At 34.9% G+C, this 17,068-nt stretch overlaps 1 protein-coding gene across 48 annotated transcripts in view; it reads left to right on the top strand.

Annotated features, from left to right (window-relative positions):
* Positions 1–16,630, top strand: part of RIMS1 (regulating synaptic membrane exocytosis 1) — a 499,940-nt gene extending 483,310 nt beyond the window's left edge. For all 48 annotated transcript variants that reach the window (XM_008013531.3, XM_008013512.3, XM_073006134.1 and 45 more), the window contains 5 exons: positions 4,071–4,209; positions 6,215–6,327; positions 11,782–11,883; positions 12,482–12,621; positions 13,966–16,630. In XM_008013531.3, coding sequence (XP_008011722.1) covers positions 4,071–4,209; positions 6,215–6,327; positions 11,782–11,883; positions 12,482–12,621; positions 13,966–14,184 — 713 coding nt within the window. In that variant the 3' untranslated portion in view covers positions 14,185–16,630. The remainder of the gene's footprint in view (positions 1–4,070; positions 4,210–6,214; positions 6,328–11,781; positions 11,884–12,481; positions 12,622–13,965) is intronic.
* Positions 16,631–17,068: the final 438 nt, after the last annotated feature.

Genomic DNA, 17,068 nt, shown 5'->3' on the forward strand with positions numbered 1-17,068 from the left:
TAAAATATACAAATGAATAAAGATTATTCGCTTTTAAGGTTTTTCTTTTCATTTGTCACCAAATATGTAATGAACAACAATCATGTGAAACCTGTGTTAGATAATGCAAGAGAAATCAGTTATTGACAGTCTGCACTTCACCGTCCTCTGGACTGCCAGCAACACACAGAGCCCGAGATCCCACTGGTGACAAAGCCTCTGAGTTGGAGTCAACATCGACATTACAAAGACTGGAGAGGAAGCCTGGAGACCTGTGCACTACTTGCAAGACTGCAGCCCTCCCCTTCCCCTCTACCACAGCCACCATTACTCACAGCCTCCCCTGTCACGAGGACCAATCCCTGCTGTGTACTGCTTCCCTCTTTCCTCATGGCTTGTGTCCTCACTTCCCCCTGCACTGCTTAATCAGACCCTGGCTCCTTTTCAAACAAAACAATTCCTGCTCTACCTCGTCACTCTCTACCCCTCTCATCCTGCCTAATTTTTTTCCCATAGCACTTATCAGCGATATCGTATCTTTGTTCACTGTCTTTCTTGTATATACATGTGAACTAGAATCTACACTCCTTTAAAGCAGAACATTTCTCATCCATCCGTACATCCCCAGCACCTCGAGCACTGTATGACACGTAATAGATGCTCCACAAATATTTGTTGAATAGGTGAATGAACAAAAAGCAGAATGAACTATCACTCTAACCTGAACTTGCCATATTGTTGATCCTCTTAACTGTTTCTCCACCAGTTTCCAGCAGCACCTCACCATTTAAAGTTCCTGTAATTTCTCTAGCCATGATCCTCGTTATTTTCAATAACTGGTGTTCTACCCAGATTTTGTTATCTCATGCTGCCTTGGATAAACACTTGTAATTCATCTTGGCTCAATACTTTGGTAATATATCCCTGGGGCTTACCCCTGTCCTTCAAGTGAGGTCTGGCCAGTATGTGGCCATGAATGGCCACTGCTCTACCACAGTGACTTCATAAATGAATTACCTCTAGAAAGGAATCGGTATATAAATGAATAAGTGCCAAAACTAAACTAAACAGCATTTACAATGGCCATAGATGAAGTCCCTGCCTTGGATAAGTGTGCACGTTCCACAATGACAAGTCAAGTGGACAAGACAGAGTCCAAAAAAGGGAAAGGTAGAGAATTCTTGAGCCATAGGTAGGTAAGTGGGAACATCCATATGACTGTTGGTAGGAGTATAAATCACTACAATGTTTCTCAAGGGGAATTTAGAAATAGCTATTTAAATTAAACAGATTCCTACCCTTTCAGTAGCATTTCAACTTCCAGTAATTCATCCTGTAGAAGCTCTTCTATAACCACTGGAAATATCCAATAGCCCATCAATAAAGGGATGGTTTAATGATGAACCACATAGTCACAAAATGGAATAGTGCAATCTTTAAAAAGAATAAATATATACCTGTTTGTGTTACATTATATTAAATGGAATGTGAAAATTGCACATTTGTATATGTGGTGTGATTTCACTATCAACAGTTTATACCCCTGTTCTAGATATGAAGAGTAACAGTGAACAATACTCACAATGACCCTGCTCTCACAGAAATTAAATTCTAATTGGAAAACAGACCACAAACAGATAAAGGTTTAATGGCAGATGAAGCACTGCTATGAAGAAAAATAAAGCACAGCAAAGGGATACTGTACAAAGCCTCTCTGAGGAGACAGCTTCTCTTGAAGCAGAAATCTGAATAAGGAACAAGGCAAGAAAGTCAGAAGGGACAAACAGAAGCAGCATGCTTGCAGGCTTGAGGAAATGTAGGGAAGACAGTGTGACTGGAGGGCATTGGTCATATGGAATGAGGGACAGAAGATGAGATGTGAGGTGTCCAAAGACAAGACGATATGGCATTTCCTGGGCCACGATAACAATTTTGGATTTTCATTTTATTTTGGTGATTAATCATTATAAGATCTTGAGCAGGGGAATGATATGTTCAGATTTACATTTTTAAAGACTCACCATGGCTGTTATGTCAAGAATATTCTGAGGAGGAAAAGAATAGAAGCAGTGAGACCAGCTATATGGGTATGGCACTGCTCTTTTGAGTGATGACAGTGTCTGGACGTAGGGTAGGAGCTGTGGAGAGGAAGAAGAATGACCAGATTTGTGATGCATTTTGAAGGCAAAGCCAAGAGGATTCGCTGATGGATTGGATGTGGGGTGTGTTAGAGGAATCAAAGACGATTACAAGGATTTAGGCCTGATCAGCCAAGTGAATTGCAGTACCATTTACTGCTGGAGGAGGATTTAGTAGTAGGAGGTAGTAGTGTGGTGGAGGTGGGGAAGAGTTCTGTCTTGGATATGTTAATGTTGAAGTGCCTATTAGATATGTAAATGGAGCTACTAGGCAATTGAATTAATGACTTCAGCATTTAAGAGAATGGTTAAGACCTTGATATATATTTGGGAGGCACAATGGCATGAATGACTTTGTTAGCTATGTTAAAGCTATGTTAGAGATCACTTAGGAAGTAAGTGTAGAAGAAAGCAAAAGGTCGGAGGCCTGAGGTCTAGGGATCGTCTATATCTAAAAATCTCAAAAAGGAAGAATGCAGCAGAAGAGACTGGGAAGTAACAACCAATGTCAAAGAAGGGAAAACGGAGAGTGTGGATCACAGTAGCCAAGTGAAGAAGCTTGTATAGGTATAAAGAAAAAGTAGTTCCCAAATTATTAACCATTGTCTTCCTTGAGTGGTGAAATTATAGGGGGCATTCAATGTTTGCAATTTCTGTAACATTTAAATATTTTGTAATATACATATATTGTCTTTGTAAGCAAAAATAGCAATAAAAAGGTTAAGAACAATAAAAAGTAAAAATTTTAATGAACATACTAAAACAATGTGTAGGAAGCATCAGCATTAAGTTCATATAGCATAACCTATTATATCTTTGATTAGACAATTTACAAAAGGAATCCAATGACCAAAAATGAGAGGGAAAAGATGCAGTGTTTCAAATGGCTTATGTAAGAGTGTATTTAGGTACCTTCTTTGTAAAGGTTTTATGAGGATTGAAAAGTTAATGTGTTTATATAGTAGTTATGTATGTAATTATGTATATAGAGCATTTTTCATATATTATTAATGGGTATTAAATGATACTATACAAAAACTAAAGCAAAACCCAGAAATGTTTATAGAATGTATAGATGGAATAAAGTCTAGCAGCTTTCCTAACCTATTGATACTGCTTATGCATGTAAGCAAGTAAAAAGGAGTTTAGAATTTATTTCCATGCTATGAATAGAATGCTGGTTAGTGCATTTCAAAGTGGCTCAAGAAAATTCTTCTGAACTTATCAAGAACTGAAATGCAAATGCATGTAATACCCAGTGCAAATGGAGGTGTACACCCCAAAACTGCCAGTCAGAACTCATGCAGCTGAGTCAAAAGGCCATGAGATAGCTCAGTAGTCTTTGAATTAGGATAAAACCTGTTATACCTAACTCTGTAATCTATATGCCATCTCAAATGTGTATAAATATTATATAGTGTATGTTAAAGTGCTACAAAAATCATCAATTAAAATACTAGTTTCTCTTTATGAGGATTGCTGATACGTGATAGTACAAAAACTGTGGTATTGTTCATACTGGGTTCCAAATGCACCTTCTCCTTAAAAGAATACGACTTGTCCTTTGAGACTATTCATACACATTTAGTGAATTCCATATTAGGAGAAACCTATTAGATTGTTCACCATTATCTTTCCACATAACAATTGGGTGCCAAAATCAGATTTTCAGTGAAGTTGTCACCATCAATAATACAATGATTTCATTTTGGCTGATTGAGATTCAGGCAGTCACTGAAACTGTGGCCATGGTGTAGCATCCAGTGCTACTCCTCTTAGCCAAGCACACTTTGGCAAGGAGTCTGAATCAAGCAAAGTACTCCCTTAGGTTACTATTTTTCTGATTAAATTTGTAATTATGTGTAAAATTAACTATTATATTTGCAGGATCAATTGATATTCAGGGGGAAACTGTCTGAATAAAACTTAGTTTCTTTTACTCTCTCCTGTCAGAGTCGGGCCACAAAAAGTTAAAAAGTACCATCCAGAGAAGTACAGAAACAGGCATGGCAGCTGAAATGAGGAAGATGGTAAGGCAGCCGAGCCGAGAGTCTACTGATGGCAGCATCAACAGTTACAGCTCTGAGGGCAAGTAAGTGCTGTCAGCAGGTCTGCATGGCTGTGGAACCACGAATTGTGTACTAATCAGTAAAATAACAAAGCCACTGAGTGTTACTGTGCAGCTTCTCTATTTAACCAGAAGTTCAACCATCCATTTTAAACCACCCTAATGGCTTATAAGTAAGTACACATGGACACATCTCTACACCTGGTCATTCATACCTTTCAAAGGGTGAAGAAATTCTGAGTCCACATGAATAAATTCATTTCCTCCATCTAGGAAAGCCCAGAATAGTTCCTTACTGGATGTTTAGTGTAGAAATGCCACAGGTAATGGACTCTTTCATATGGGAAATTCATAGTTTGTCCCTGTCACCAAAGTCTAAATTAAAATTTATAAGTAAGGAACTGATTTTCCATTTTCTTAATTTTCTCCAAGCTAATTTGGACCCTAAGCTTTTCTAAGTCTAACACTGTCATATATGTAAGTAACTTACATTTTCTTGTTTTTAAAACATTGTTGACTCATTTTTACCTTAGGAAATAATCCAGGATCTATCAGCTTCATTATTTTTCTGACTAAAATGTTTTAGTTAATTCTGAGAAAATAGAATATGATTTTTAAAAATTTACTCAGTTCGATTTTTTTTTCTGACATTTTATATGGATCTGACATTTTATATGCACAAAACCTGCTATTTCCTATGCTTGAGAATATTTCTGGTAAAACTGAATTTTTATTGAGGTAGTGGATCTTACAAATAAGTAGTTAATGTGTTGTTTTGGATTACATGGAGATTCACCACATATAAATTTTCTATAATTATTTGTTCATTACCATTCACATTACTCATATACCAATCTAATATTTCTTGTCTTTACTGGATTTTTTGTTTTGTTTAGAAAATTTAACAGAATTATGCCAGATTACTGTTTGTGATATTCTTTCCCATTCCTGAAACTAGTTGGTCTTTGTTTAGTTGGTCAAATGATTGGCTTGTTATGCATGTTTCCAGTAAGAAATATCTAAGAACAAAAATCATCAGGTATGAAAGTTATGGAGATAAACTTACTGACAAAATACCATTATTGAATGAAGTAGCATAAAGTAATATACAAATGAGACTTGAACACGTCATTTTCTGATACAAAGAAGTAACAAATAAAATTTGCCTCCATCATAAACCACTTAATCTCTTGGATTTATTTTCATGGTCTCTGGATGGGATTATAATCTGTGTCCCATTTAATTCCCTTAGTTAAGAGAAATAATAGATGTGAAAGCACAATGGAAAGAGTAAGTCTCTATAGAAATATATTCATTCAAAAAATGCTTACTGAATGCCTATTACATAATGAGCATAGTTCTTATTATCCAGTGATAACTACATCAGTCAACAAGAAAAGCACAGGCACTATCCTTGTGCAGCTTACATCCTGGGGCTATCAGGAAGTCATATTATAGGAGGAAATACAGATTTTTTAATCAATTAATTTCAATTGGAACCAAATAAAAGTCTCAAATAATTTAAACATTTAATTGATTCAAAGATGAATTTAACCAGAATTGATTCAAAAATGAATCAATTAAATGTTTATAAATAAGAACTTGAACTATAACATTTATTCAAGAAATTATTGGTCACTTTTAAAAAAATTAGCATTAATGTTACCTAATGTTCATGAGCAAGTATCTGTGTGAAGTTTATGATATAAAAATTTGCATCTTATGTTTTTTTGTCAGCAACACATTTATATAGGGATTTGGAACTTGATATATTAAAGACTATAACTGAGCCCCCTTGAATAGAGCATTACGTATCAAACTGAGAGTTTACACCTTTCCTCAATCAATATTAAGCCTCATATGCTTGGCTCAAAGGCAATGCAAATAATCAATTAAAAAAAACAGATTGTCCTTATAAGTAATATTTATGCTTCATGATCATAATTAGTCAAATGGAAACTAGTGAAAAGAATTCTAGAAGATTTCATGGGTTTTTTTTTTTCTTTGGTTTTTATCCTTCTGCTGATAGTTTAATATTTCCTGGAGTACGACTGGGAGCTGACAGTCAATTCAGTGATTTTCTTGATGGATTGGGACCAGCCCAGCTTGTTGGCCGCCAAACTCTTGCCACCCCTGCAATGGGTAAGAATCATTTTTTTTCTACAGGAAAATTGATGTTTTGTGTTTGACAAAGTCATTTAAAATATTTAAAATTGTGTAATAGCAATACAAGTGAGAAGCAACATTTTAGCTAAGGAGTTACTGTTTGCAAACAACTATTCTAATTTCAAGTGTATTCTTCTAATTTGAGATATTATGAAACAGGAAGTAAAATTAGCCATAAATATTTGAATTACCAGGAACCCTGATATAATAGATCTAAATGTAGGACAAGGGTGGCATTTCAGAGCATGGAAGAAAAAAAAAAAAAAAAAGATAGACTGTTCAGTAAAGTATAGAGGCATAACTATTTACCTGTGTGAAAAAATGTACAGAATTACCTCACCCTACACAACTTACCAAAAAAGTTAATATTTTAGACTTAACTATAAAAAAGAAAAGGGAAGGGTGGAGAAAGATACTAAAAAGTACTGGAAAACACTTAAGTTAATCTTTCTGTAATCTTGCAGTGGGAAAGAACTTCAGCAAAATGCATGAAAATAGATCAGCTTGAAGACACAATATAGTGAAATTTCACAACACTGAGGCTTGATAGAAAAGCATACAAGCTTTATTTTCCTAAGAGGAAAAATAATTTTACAAAAAAACTATCAAAAATTAGATTCTCGCTGGGTGTGGTGGCTCACGCCTGTAATCCCAGCACTTTGGGAGGCCAAGATGGGCAGATCACGAGTTCAGGAGATCGAGACCATCCTGGTTAACACGGTGAAACCCCGTCTCTACTAAAAATACAAAAAAAAATTAGCTGGGCATGGTGGCGGGTACCTGTAATCCCAGCTACTCAGGAGGCTGAGGCAGGAGAATGGCGTGAACTCAGGAGACGGAGCTTGCAGTGAGCCGAGATCGTGCTACTGCACTCCAGCCTGGGCTACTGAGCGAGATTCCATCTCAAAAAAGAAAACAAAAAAAAGAAAAAAAAAATCATATTCTCATTGGGCTCTTCATATTTTCATTGGATTCTTCAATATACTGGAAGCCAGAAGACTATTAGCATTACCTTCAGAATTCTCAGTAACAACAGATTTCCAACCTAGAATACAAAAGCCAGCCAAACTATCAAGTAATTTTGAGGCTAGAGTGGATACATACTCAGCCCCAAGCAAGGCCTCAAATCATTTTCCTCATTGCTAACATTTCTCAGAAAGCTGCTAGAAGATTTACTTTGACCAAATGAACTAAGCGAATTTTCAAAATTATGAACTAAAAAAAAAGGAATCAATAAATAAATGCTTCCTCACAAGATAAAGATGATTGGGATACCCAGGGTGATAGCGAAGGAAGAACTAAAGGTAGCTGCAGCAAGGTTTCAAAGCAGCATTCAAATTGCATCATGTCAGATTTCATGAGATAAAATCTATAGAATACCTAATGGGTTTGATTTTTATGGAAGAGATGAGCAACCAGGAGAGACTAAGATTTGAACTAGTGAGGGCTACATAAAAATGTAAGCAAATGCTTTATTAAAAGACACTAATTAAGTGTAGGGAAAAGGAAGATCTAAGAAATGAGAAGTGGTTATAATCTAGTTCACACAGTTATGCATAAGGTTACATAGTCGAAATAATATTGAGAGAATGGGATGACAGAAATTGTCAAGTATGTAGTAGGGGTAGGAAGGCAGTGAAAGAGATCAAAATTGAAAGTCAATAATACTATCTAAAACTGCAGAAAGGATAATATAAGTAGTGCTTAGAAATAATGAGGCAAATGCCAGAAAGTAAATCAGATAAAAATATTGAAAATTTTGGAAGCAATAAGTTTTGGAAGACAAGAAGTTGAGAGAGGGGTAGAAGTTAGTTATGTATAAACATAACAGGTTTTATAGAACAGTTGGGGATATGTGTGTGATTTAAAAAGAAATCTTTAAGAAACATTTAAAGGACAAAAGGGGAACAGAAGACTTCTAGGAACTGTGGTCTAAAACAGAATTATAAAACTAATGAGAATGTCTAGAGCAACAAAGTTGATCAACTGACCAAAGAATCCATGCCTGAGAAAATGGAGATGATTCAAATAAGTAGAAATAACTTAGAAGTTTTCAGAGATAAAGTATCATATAATCCACAGAAAAAAACGTCAAGAGGTTATTAAACAAAAAAAAGCATATATTTTTAAGAGAGAAAGTTAGAGAATGGAAAATATAATGACTTAAAATTTAAAACTCAGTGGATGAGCTAAATAGTATACTGAACAAAGCTTAAGATATAATTAAATACAAGAAGAACTATAGAATACCACCAATAACATGGCCTATTTAAATTTAAACATATATATCTTTTATAAGAGAGGAGAATTCGGGATGTAGGAAGAATAAACCAAAAAGTTCAAACTTACTCTAACAGGAGCCTAAAAAGAGAATAGAGAGACAGTTTTTGGGGAAAAATAATGATGCCTGAGTGTTTAAGAAAAACATAAAACCTGAGAGATTGAAAGAGCACATTGAGTGGTGAACTGAACAATCTGTACAAAGCAAACAAACAAGGAAAATATTTTTAATGCAATTTCAGGACATCATCTCAAGTCATGAGGAAGAGAAAGAAGATTACCTAAAATAAAAAACAAGATGGAGAATTTCATCAGAAAACTCAAATCTTTAAGAGCCCAGTAGAAATTATAGAATTAAAAAATATAACTAAAGTTAAGAATTCAATGGATGAGTTACCAGCAGTTTAGACAGAGTTGAGGAGATAATTGGTTAGTGGTTAACTGGAGGATAAAGCCTTAAGAAAGTATCCAGAATTAATTGGACACACAAAATAATGGAAAATATGAATAAGAAGTTATAAGACCGAGCAGAAAAGTGAGGTCTAATATATGTCTAATTAGTCCCAGAATAGGGAAGGAAGGAGTACAGGCCAGACGCCATTGAAAATATAATGTTTGAGTGAGAATTATTCAAATGTTTCTAGCATAAAAGAAAAAACAAATATTTAAGGTAATGACATCCCAATTACACTGACTTGATCATAATAAAGTATATGAATGTATTAAATTATCACATGTACCTAAAAAATATGTACATATATTATGTACATATTATGTATCAATAAATAAAAACGAAAATGGAAAACAGAGTATAACAATAAAAAGTATATATATAAAATGATTGATAGATTTTTCAGAACTGAAAATAAATATAGTCATACTTTCCAGAGTCCCTCATGAACCCCAAGAAAAGCAAATTCAGCAATACTAAAAATAATATTATCACAACCAAATGGGATTTTTTTTCATGAACACATGGTTGGTTTAATATATGAAAACTAATTAATATAGTTGATCACATTACTGTAATAAAAAGAAAAAATGACCATCTTAAGTACGCAGAAAAAATGTTTGATAAAAATTCAGTTTTAACTTATGAGAAAAAAATTATCAAACTGAAAATAGAGTGGAGTTTACTTATCTGTTAATGTTTCTACAAAGCACACATGTGTATGTGTGTGTGTATGTGTGTGTTTGCATATCAGATTGTCCAAATTGTTTACATCTTTCAATATAAGTAGCAAAGATGCTTAGACATATGCATTCTCTTACACTGCTATTAGAAGTGTAATTTGGTGCAGTCACCAATTGGAATAATTTGGCAGCATCTAGTAAAAATAAAAGTGTGGATGTGCTGTGACCCAGCAATACAACTTCGAATTACATATCCTCAAGAAGCTCTTTGCAGCATTTTGCTGCAAAGAGCAGCACCAAATAGGAAAGCCAAGACCCTTAACTGGAGAATAGATAAATATGACATTCATGTAATAGACTGTAATAGAGAAATTAAAGGGAATGTTCTAGATCTCAACACATCAACTTGGATGGATATCTAAGAAAATGTAGTTAAGTGAAGAAAGAAAATTGCTGAATGATACCACTTATGCAAATGCTTAGGCTGGACGCCGTGGCTCACACCTATAATCCCAGCACTTTGGGAGGCCAAGGCAGGCAGATCACCTGAGGTCAAGAGTTTGAGACCAGCCTGACCAACATGGTAAAACCCTGTCTCCACTAAAAATACAAAAAATAGCCAGGCAGGGTGGCGCATGCCTGTAGTCCCAGCTACTTGGGAGACTGAGGCAGGAGAATCGCTTGAACCCAGGAGATGGAGGTTACAGTGAGCGGAGATCACACCACTGCACTCCAACCTGGACGACAGAGCAAGCCTCTGTCTCAAAAAAAAAAAAAAAAAAAAAAAAAAAAAACAAAAAAAAAAACCTAACATTTGAAAATTTATTTGAGATGAACAGTTGTTAAAAAATATAACCTACCACAAAGAATTTAAGAGTAAGTAGAAAGCTGAAAAAACCGGAGTAGAACTATAACTGTCAGTATTTAACATTCTACTTACCAAAAAATGGGGAGAATACACCCAGGTGTTTTCATAGAGGAACTCTAATACATGTGAGCTCAAGAGACATGAAAACTGTGAAACAAATATTTTCATGAAATAAAAAGGAAGGGACTCATTCTAGTTGCTGATCTAATTTTGTATCAAACTGTACGTGGGCTACATAATGTTCCTTAATAATCAAAGAAATGCAAATTAAAATATCGTTTTAACCAGATTGGCAAAAATTAAGCATATTTTTGATACTGGTATTAGACATATTGCTAATACCAGTATTAGTGAGGGTGGGAGGCAGGAAGAGCGATATTTCTGGTGATAGTGCAAACCTTTCTGGAGGAGTTGGCAGAATGCATGGAATTTTTGGATGTCCATACTATTAGATATGAAAACTTAAAATATTGGAATTTTATGTTCAAAAAATAAATGATTCAAGAATGTGTGCAAGAATTCTTATAAAACTGTTCATTATAACCCTACTTACATACACTGCACCATAAAATAGTTTATGTAAATAACCTTTATTTCCATCAATAGGAGTCTGATTTAATAAGTAATGACATGTCCATGCAGTAGTCCATACAGTCAATAAAATGATGGTATATGATCATGATTGCTGATTGATAGATAGATAGATAGACAGATAGATAGATAGGCAGATAGATTGATAGAAGTATGAGAATGCTAGGATATTCACCAAATATTAATGGTGGCTTTCTCTGGATAATGAAAATACATATGGTTACCATTTTTTAGTATATACTGGATAAAATAAGAGTAAGAAATCACATTAAGTACAAGAATTATAGAAATACGTCAGTGTTGTTATAGTCATTTATTAACTAATTTGCAAATCTCATAAGAGGGATTAATACCAGAAAAAATAAGAGAATCATTTCCAAATTTGATTTGGAACCAAGAAAGAAAAGTGGATTGTGGAGTGAGGGGGTCTAAATATTAGTTTCTCAACAAAATCATGAAGATAAAAATCTGTAGTCTGTTATGGGCTCTCCTTTTTGTTTTAACTGCACTTAACTGCAAAGAAGCTGAAACACATCTTCCTTCCCCTCCATTTGCAGGTGATATACAAATTGGAATGGAGGACAAAAAGGGCCAATTAGAAGTTGAAGTTATTAGAGCACGAAGCCTCACACAAAAGCCTGGTTCCAAATCTACACCTGGTAAGGAGTATTCCTGAATTTGGTGAAGGGGCTATTTAATAGGCAAACAAATAAAAACATTTGCTGTATTTGAATTTCATATGCTCTGTTTTGCATCATCTGATTAATTTAAAAAGCAGTGTTTCTGTGTTCTTTGATGTTATTAAAATGGATTTGGGTTTTCCTTGCACAGTTATTCTTTCAGAAGGTGTTAGAAAGTATGTTATCATATATTTTAAAGTTTAGTTATGGTTGTTTCTTAGCTAGTGTCAATTATTTTCTTTCTGCACATTTAGAAAGGCAAAAGAAAAAAAGAATATAGTTCTAATTGTAAAAGGGGAACAATGAGCTTTAAGATATAAACCTGCATTGTAACCCAAGTAAGTCAAAGTCTTCAAATAACTTTGTATACATTGAATCAAAATGAGGAAAATGGCAGTAATGGTAACATACAGATTTAAGGAATAGAATTTATGGAGCAATGAAAATTTTAAGTAATTTAAACAGTCGATGGGAAACTTTCAGTAAGCATCTCTAATTCTCTAATAGGGAATTCTCTAATTAAAAAAATAGTTGAATTTAAGGAATAATTCTTGTATGTTAATATAACTTTGTTTAGCTCCATATGTCAAAGTATATCTTTTGGAAAATGGGGCCTGTATAGCCAAGAAGAAGACAAGAATTGCACGAAAAACCCTTGATCCTTTGTATCAGCAGTCTCTGGTTTTTGATGAAAGTCCACAGGGTAAAGTTCTTCAGGTCAGTAATTGTCTGGCTTTTTACATTGAAATGTTTGTATTATTCATATATCAAAGAGATGGTAAAACACAAAGAGATAAATGTAGGATAATATTCTTGAGTAGAAAAAATTCAAATGGTTAGTTTATAATGTAAATAATGTATAATATTAAAAATATTTGGTGGATCTAATAGAGAACAATTTTATTTTATCTCTCTCTCTTCTTTTCTTTTCTGTCTCTATCCTCTCCTTCTAGCTTTACCCTGTTCCCGCCCCTCCTCACTCCTCACTAGATAGATAGGTATAAATAGATAGAGATATATCCTCACTAGATAGATAGATGATAAATAAATAGAGATATATCAAACAAAACAATGCTAATAATAGCTGGTTGAGCATTGCTCTCTACCAAACATGGGATACAAAGAGGAGGAGGGAGAGGAGAAGAGAATGGGTCCTGGTTGAATGCCAGATGCATTTCTAGGTGCTTATATGCATTATTTAAACTTTGTAACTAACATGCGCAATAATATCATTATCCCCATTTTAAAGATTATGTCTGAGATTCAAGAGGTAAAGTAATTTCACAAAGTTACTCAGTAAAGTTTAAAGGTGGGATTCACCACCAACTCTGCATGTGTAAAACAGGTGAATGAGTCCAGTTGGGAACCTTTACAGATGACTAAAGTATTAGAAAATGGAACCCGGGACTATGTGTAATGGAAGGCTTGTCTGACACCAATAGCCAATAGAAGTTGACCTAGATTGTGGTAATTTTTAATGATCTAATTGAAATGTTAATCATCTAAATTAAAATTGGCAGGCAAGTCCTCAAAAGGTACCAGCCCACAATTATTTGTTTGATCTACCCCTTCATTAAAAAGACCGTAATACAAAAGAAATCAAATGAGTACTCTCATTCTTTGTACATACTTTCTTGTACATACATTCCATGGTATACTGAGTTGGATTGCTCATCCTGCCCTCCTAAATTGCACAAATTTTAATTTTTATATTTTTATGGTCCTGCACATCGCTAATTAGATAGTAGTTACACAAGAAAGGTGTTGCATTCATATAAAAATAATCTTATGTATTTATTTCTTTAACATGGCTTGTGTAGATAATACTCCTCATTGACTAGGAACACACAATCCTTCATTCCATCAGACTAAAAATTGTGAAGTGTCTATAAGCATCTTAAGGTTAGTGTATCTTCTTATCTGTGCCTTCTCCTTGGTGATAGCTGTATTCATTTCCTCTGCTTCACTGACTAGCCCACTTTTACAGCATAGTTGCTTTGAGCCCTTCGGATATGAAGGAGAGAGAAGTCCAGGTAATGTTGCATTTCTCTATCTCTGCAGGTGATTGTCTGGGGAGACTATGGCAGAATGGACCACAAATGCTTTATGGGTGTGGCTCAGATCTTGTTGGAAGAACTCGACCTGTCCAGCATGGTGATCGGATGGTACAAATTGTTCCCACCGTCCTCACTGGTGGATCCCACACTCACTCCCCTCACCCGCCGGGCTTCCCAGTCATCTCTGGAGAGTTCAACTGGGCCTCCCTGTATTCGATCATAGTGAACTCATACCAGAGTCATTCCAATAAAACTCTACCTTTCAGGATAATAATCTGAACCAGATATTTCATGATCAAAAGCATTGTTGGAGACAGACAATCAACTTGTGTTTTGCCTGTAGTAGTTTTTCAATAATATGTCCCAATTGTTATTTAAAACATGGCTTCATATGACAGAACAAGGCAATCTATCAAATTACAGGAAGAATCAACATGCTGGTGAGAGTCACTGATGCTTCTAACAAATAGAAAAAGAGGAAACTTTAAATCTACGCATACACATACACACACACACACACACACACACACACCAAATTGAACAAACTGGAAACTCTCACTCTGTGAAAAGTTGTATTCTACACGTTTCTGCACAGACCACAAGCAGTGTTATTTCCCTGATGTTTGAATTGTTTTGTTCTTTTGTGTGTTTTGTTTATTTGTGTGTTGTTTGTTGGTTTTCGTTTCTTGAGGTTTTGTTTTGTTTTCACCACATCTGTTATTTCCACTAGTTTTTTTTGGCTGTGTCATGACAGGCCTCATGATGCTAACAGAGACTCTTCCCTTCTTTTTTCCAAAAACACCAAAAAAAGGGCTGAAGTGGTCTCTGTGGCATCTCCCCAAAGTGTTAAACAGCTACATAAGGTGAAGCCAAGGAAGGGTTTCACTAGCTTTCATTTTATAATTCTTTAAAGTCTTATGTGTGGAAACCCAAAAGACAAAAAGTTATCTTCCAAAATAAATAATCACAGAAGTACTTTTTTAATGAAGAGCCTATCTGTTTGCATTCTAGAAAATTAATTTATGGTTTCCATTGTTTTGCATGGAAGACTTTTAAAGAAGTCAATCTGCAACTAATGCTGGGGACTAAAACTAACTGCATAATTGTACTTTGAAAACACTCCTTGTATTGCCTTTTTCTTCCTGATATATATTAAAAAAAATGCTCATGTGTATAAACCATACTTTGACTTCCCAAAAATGGTGACTAGGAATGGATTTGAGCCTAAGACACTTTGAGCTACGCCCAGGCTTCTCAGCCATGCCTCAGTGTAGACACACCCATCTGCCCTGGAAAGAGCATGGTATGAGCTGTTCAATATTCCACTGGAAATTCCAGTTGAAATATTCTGCACTAAACTAATGTTTTTATCAAATTTTAGTTTACATTTCTTTGAGATTGATGCAAGCACAAAGCTTGATTTTTTAATGCAAAGTATCTTACTTTTGGGGGGAAAATAAACAAAGTCAACTTTCAATTTGCATTTTCTTCATTTAGTTTTTCTTGGCCTTGAATTTCCCTTGTGACATTCTGTACATGTGCTACAAACTGCAGTCTCTGCAGGTGCATTGATATGTTCTCCCTCCTTTTATGAGTCACTCCACTTTTGTGATTACACAGATAGAGCAGCATGACTTGGAACTGTTCAAAGCTGCATGCACATTTTGTAAAAAAAAATTTTAAAAAGAAAAGAAACAAAAGGTTATTTAATAATGTATGTTAGTTCCACATAGGCCAGCTTGTATGTTGCATGTACTTGTACAGTTTGCTTGTTAATTACTATACCGAAATAACCAAGAAATCTAAGCCATCCATTTTTGTTATAGACATTTTGCAGGTTTTAGCCAGACTCAGTCTCTGGGTCTGTGGTGAAATGTCTATAGATGGACTTTATTTTTTACCCTCCGGAAAACGTGATGTAGTACGGACCAAATTCCTTCTAATAAATATTTTGGTGTAGATTCCTACTGTGGGGCTGTAACACATGTAGACACTGTGTACACATTAGGTTTTGATTCATAGACATACTGCCTGCACCAAGTGAATTATTTATTATTATTTACACATGCCAGAATTATCTGCCCATCACTCCACAGGGCACAGATTGACCACTGCTCACCATGCTGAGCAGGAGGAGCTGAAGCATTGGCGCACTTCTACTAGATTCCGTTCTGTCTTAGTGGCCAACAATCAACTGATTATAATTGGGTAGTATCTTTCTATTTTGACCACTTGTCTTAACACTCCCCTGTGCTTTTAAATGAAATTCCAACTCATGTATGTAAACATGTTTAATAAAATTTACTTTTCATGTCAGTCAGTAGCCATCTGTGTTCTATGTCTTGCCAGATTTCCATTGTGGGTTCTATGGTGCAAAATGGGAGCCAGACCATGGGAAGGGGAGGCTGGGGTTTGTTGTCTGCTGCGGGCATTTGACTTAACTTGTCACTGCACTATATTATGTCTTAATCAATGGCCCAAAGGGTACTTTGCATCACATACAAGTTTTCACTTTGTCAGCCTGTCTAAGTGAGCACATGACTATACTTCTGAAAAGTGGCATTATTAAAAATAATAAATCTCAGTAAGAATCAAATGGAAGGTTGTTTTCCGCTGCTGTTTGAATGTGCTAATAAAAGAGACAACTCTGTTGTCCAGTTGCCAAATTATTTCAAGTTATGTGGCATATCAGAAAATTGATTCCTGCGTCTCTCGTCACAGTATATTTCCCCTTTGCATCTTTTTCTCCTGACCCCATGACTAATTTGTATAACTTTGGTTTAGAGGAGACCAGTTCAACAAAAAATACGGAATACATTTATTCTGAATTATATTTAATAGGATCTTAGGTAATAAAAGTATCTTCAAATATAGATAGATGAATATCCAGAATAATATATTCAAGGAGATATTACTAACTTTTTAGGTTATTTTTTGATTTCTTCTTACCTAAAAGTGTGTTCATATATTTAATAATCGTCACCTCTCACAATACACTTGGTAAGCACTACTTTCATCTTGCCTTGTAGTAAAATAACTTTTGTGATCTAGTCTGGTCTTTCTAAGAGCTCTTAATTTTTTATAGACCACACTGGCTTTAACTTGTA

This window comes from Chlorocebus sabaeus, chromosome 17, assembly GCF_047675955.1.
Source record: "Chlorocebus sabaeus isolate Y175 chromosome 17, mChlSab1.0.hap1, whole genome shotgun sequence".
Taxonomy (NCBI): domain Eukaryota; kingdom Metazoa; phylum Chordata; class Mammalia; order Primates; family Cercopithecidae; genus Chlorocebus; species Chlorocebus sabaeus.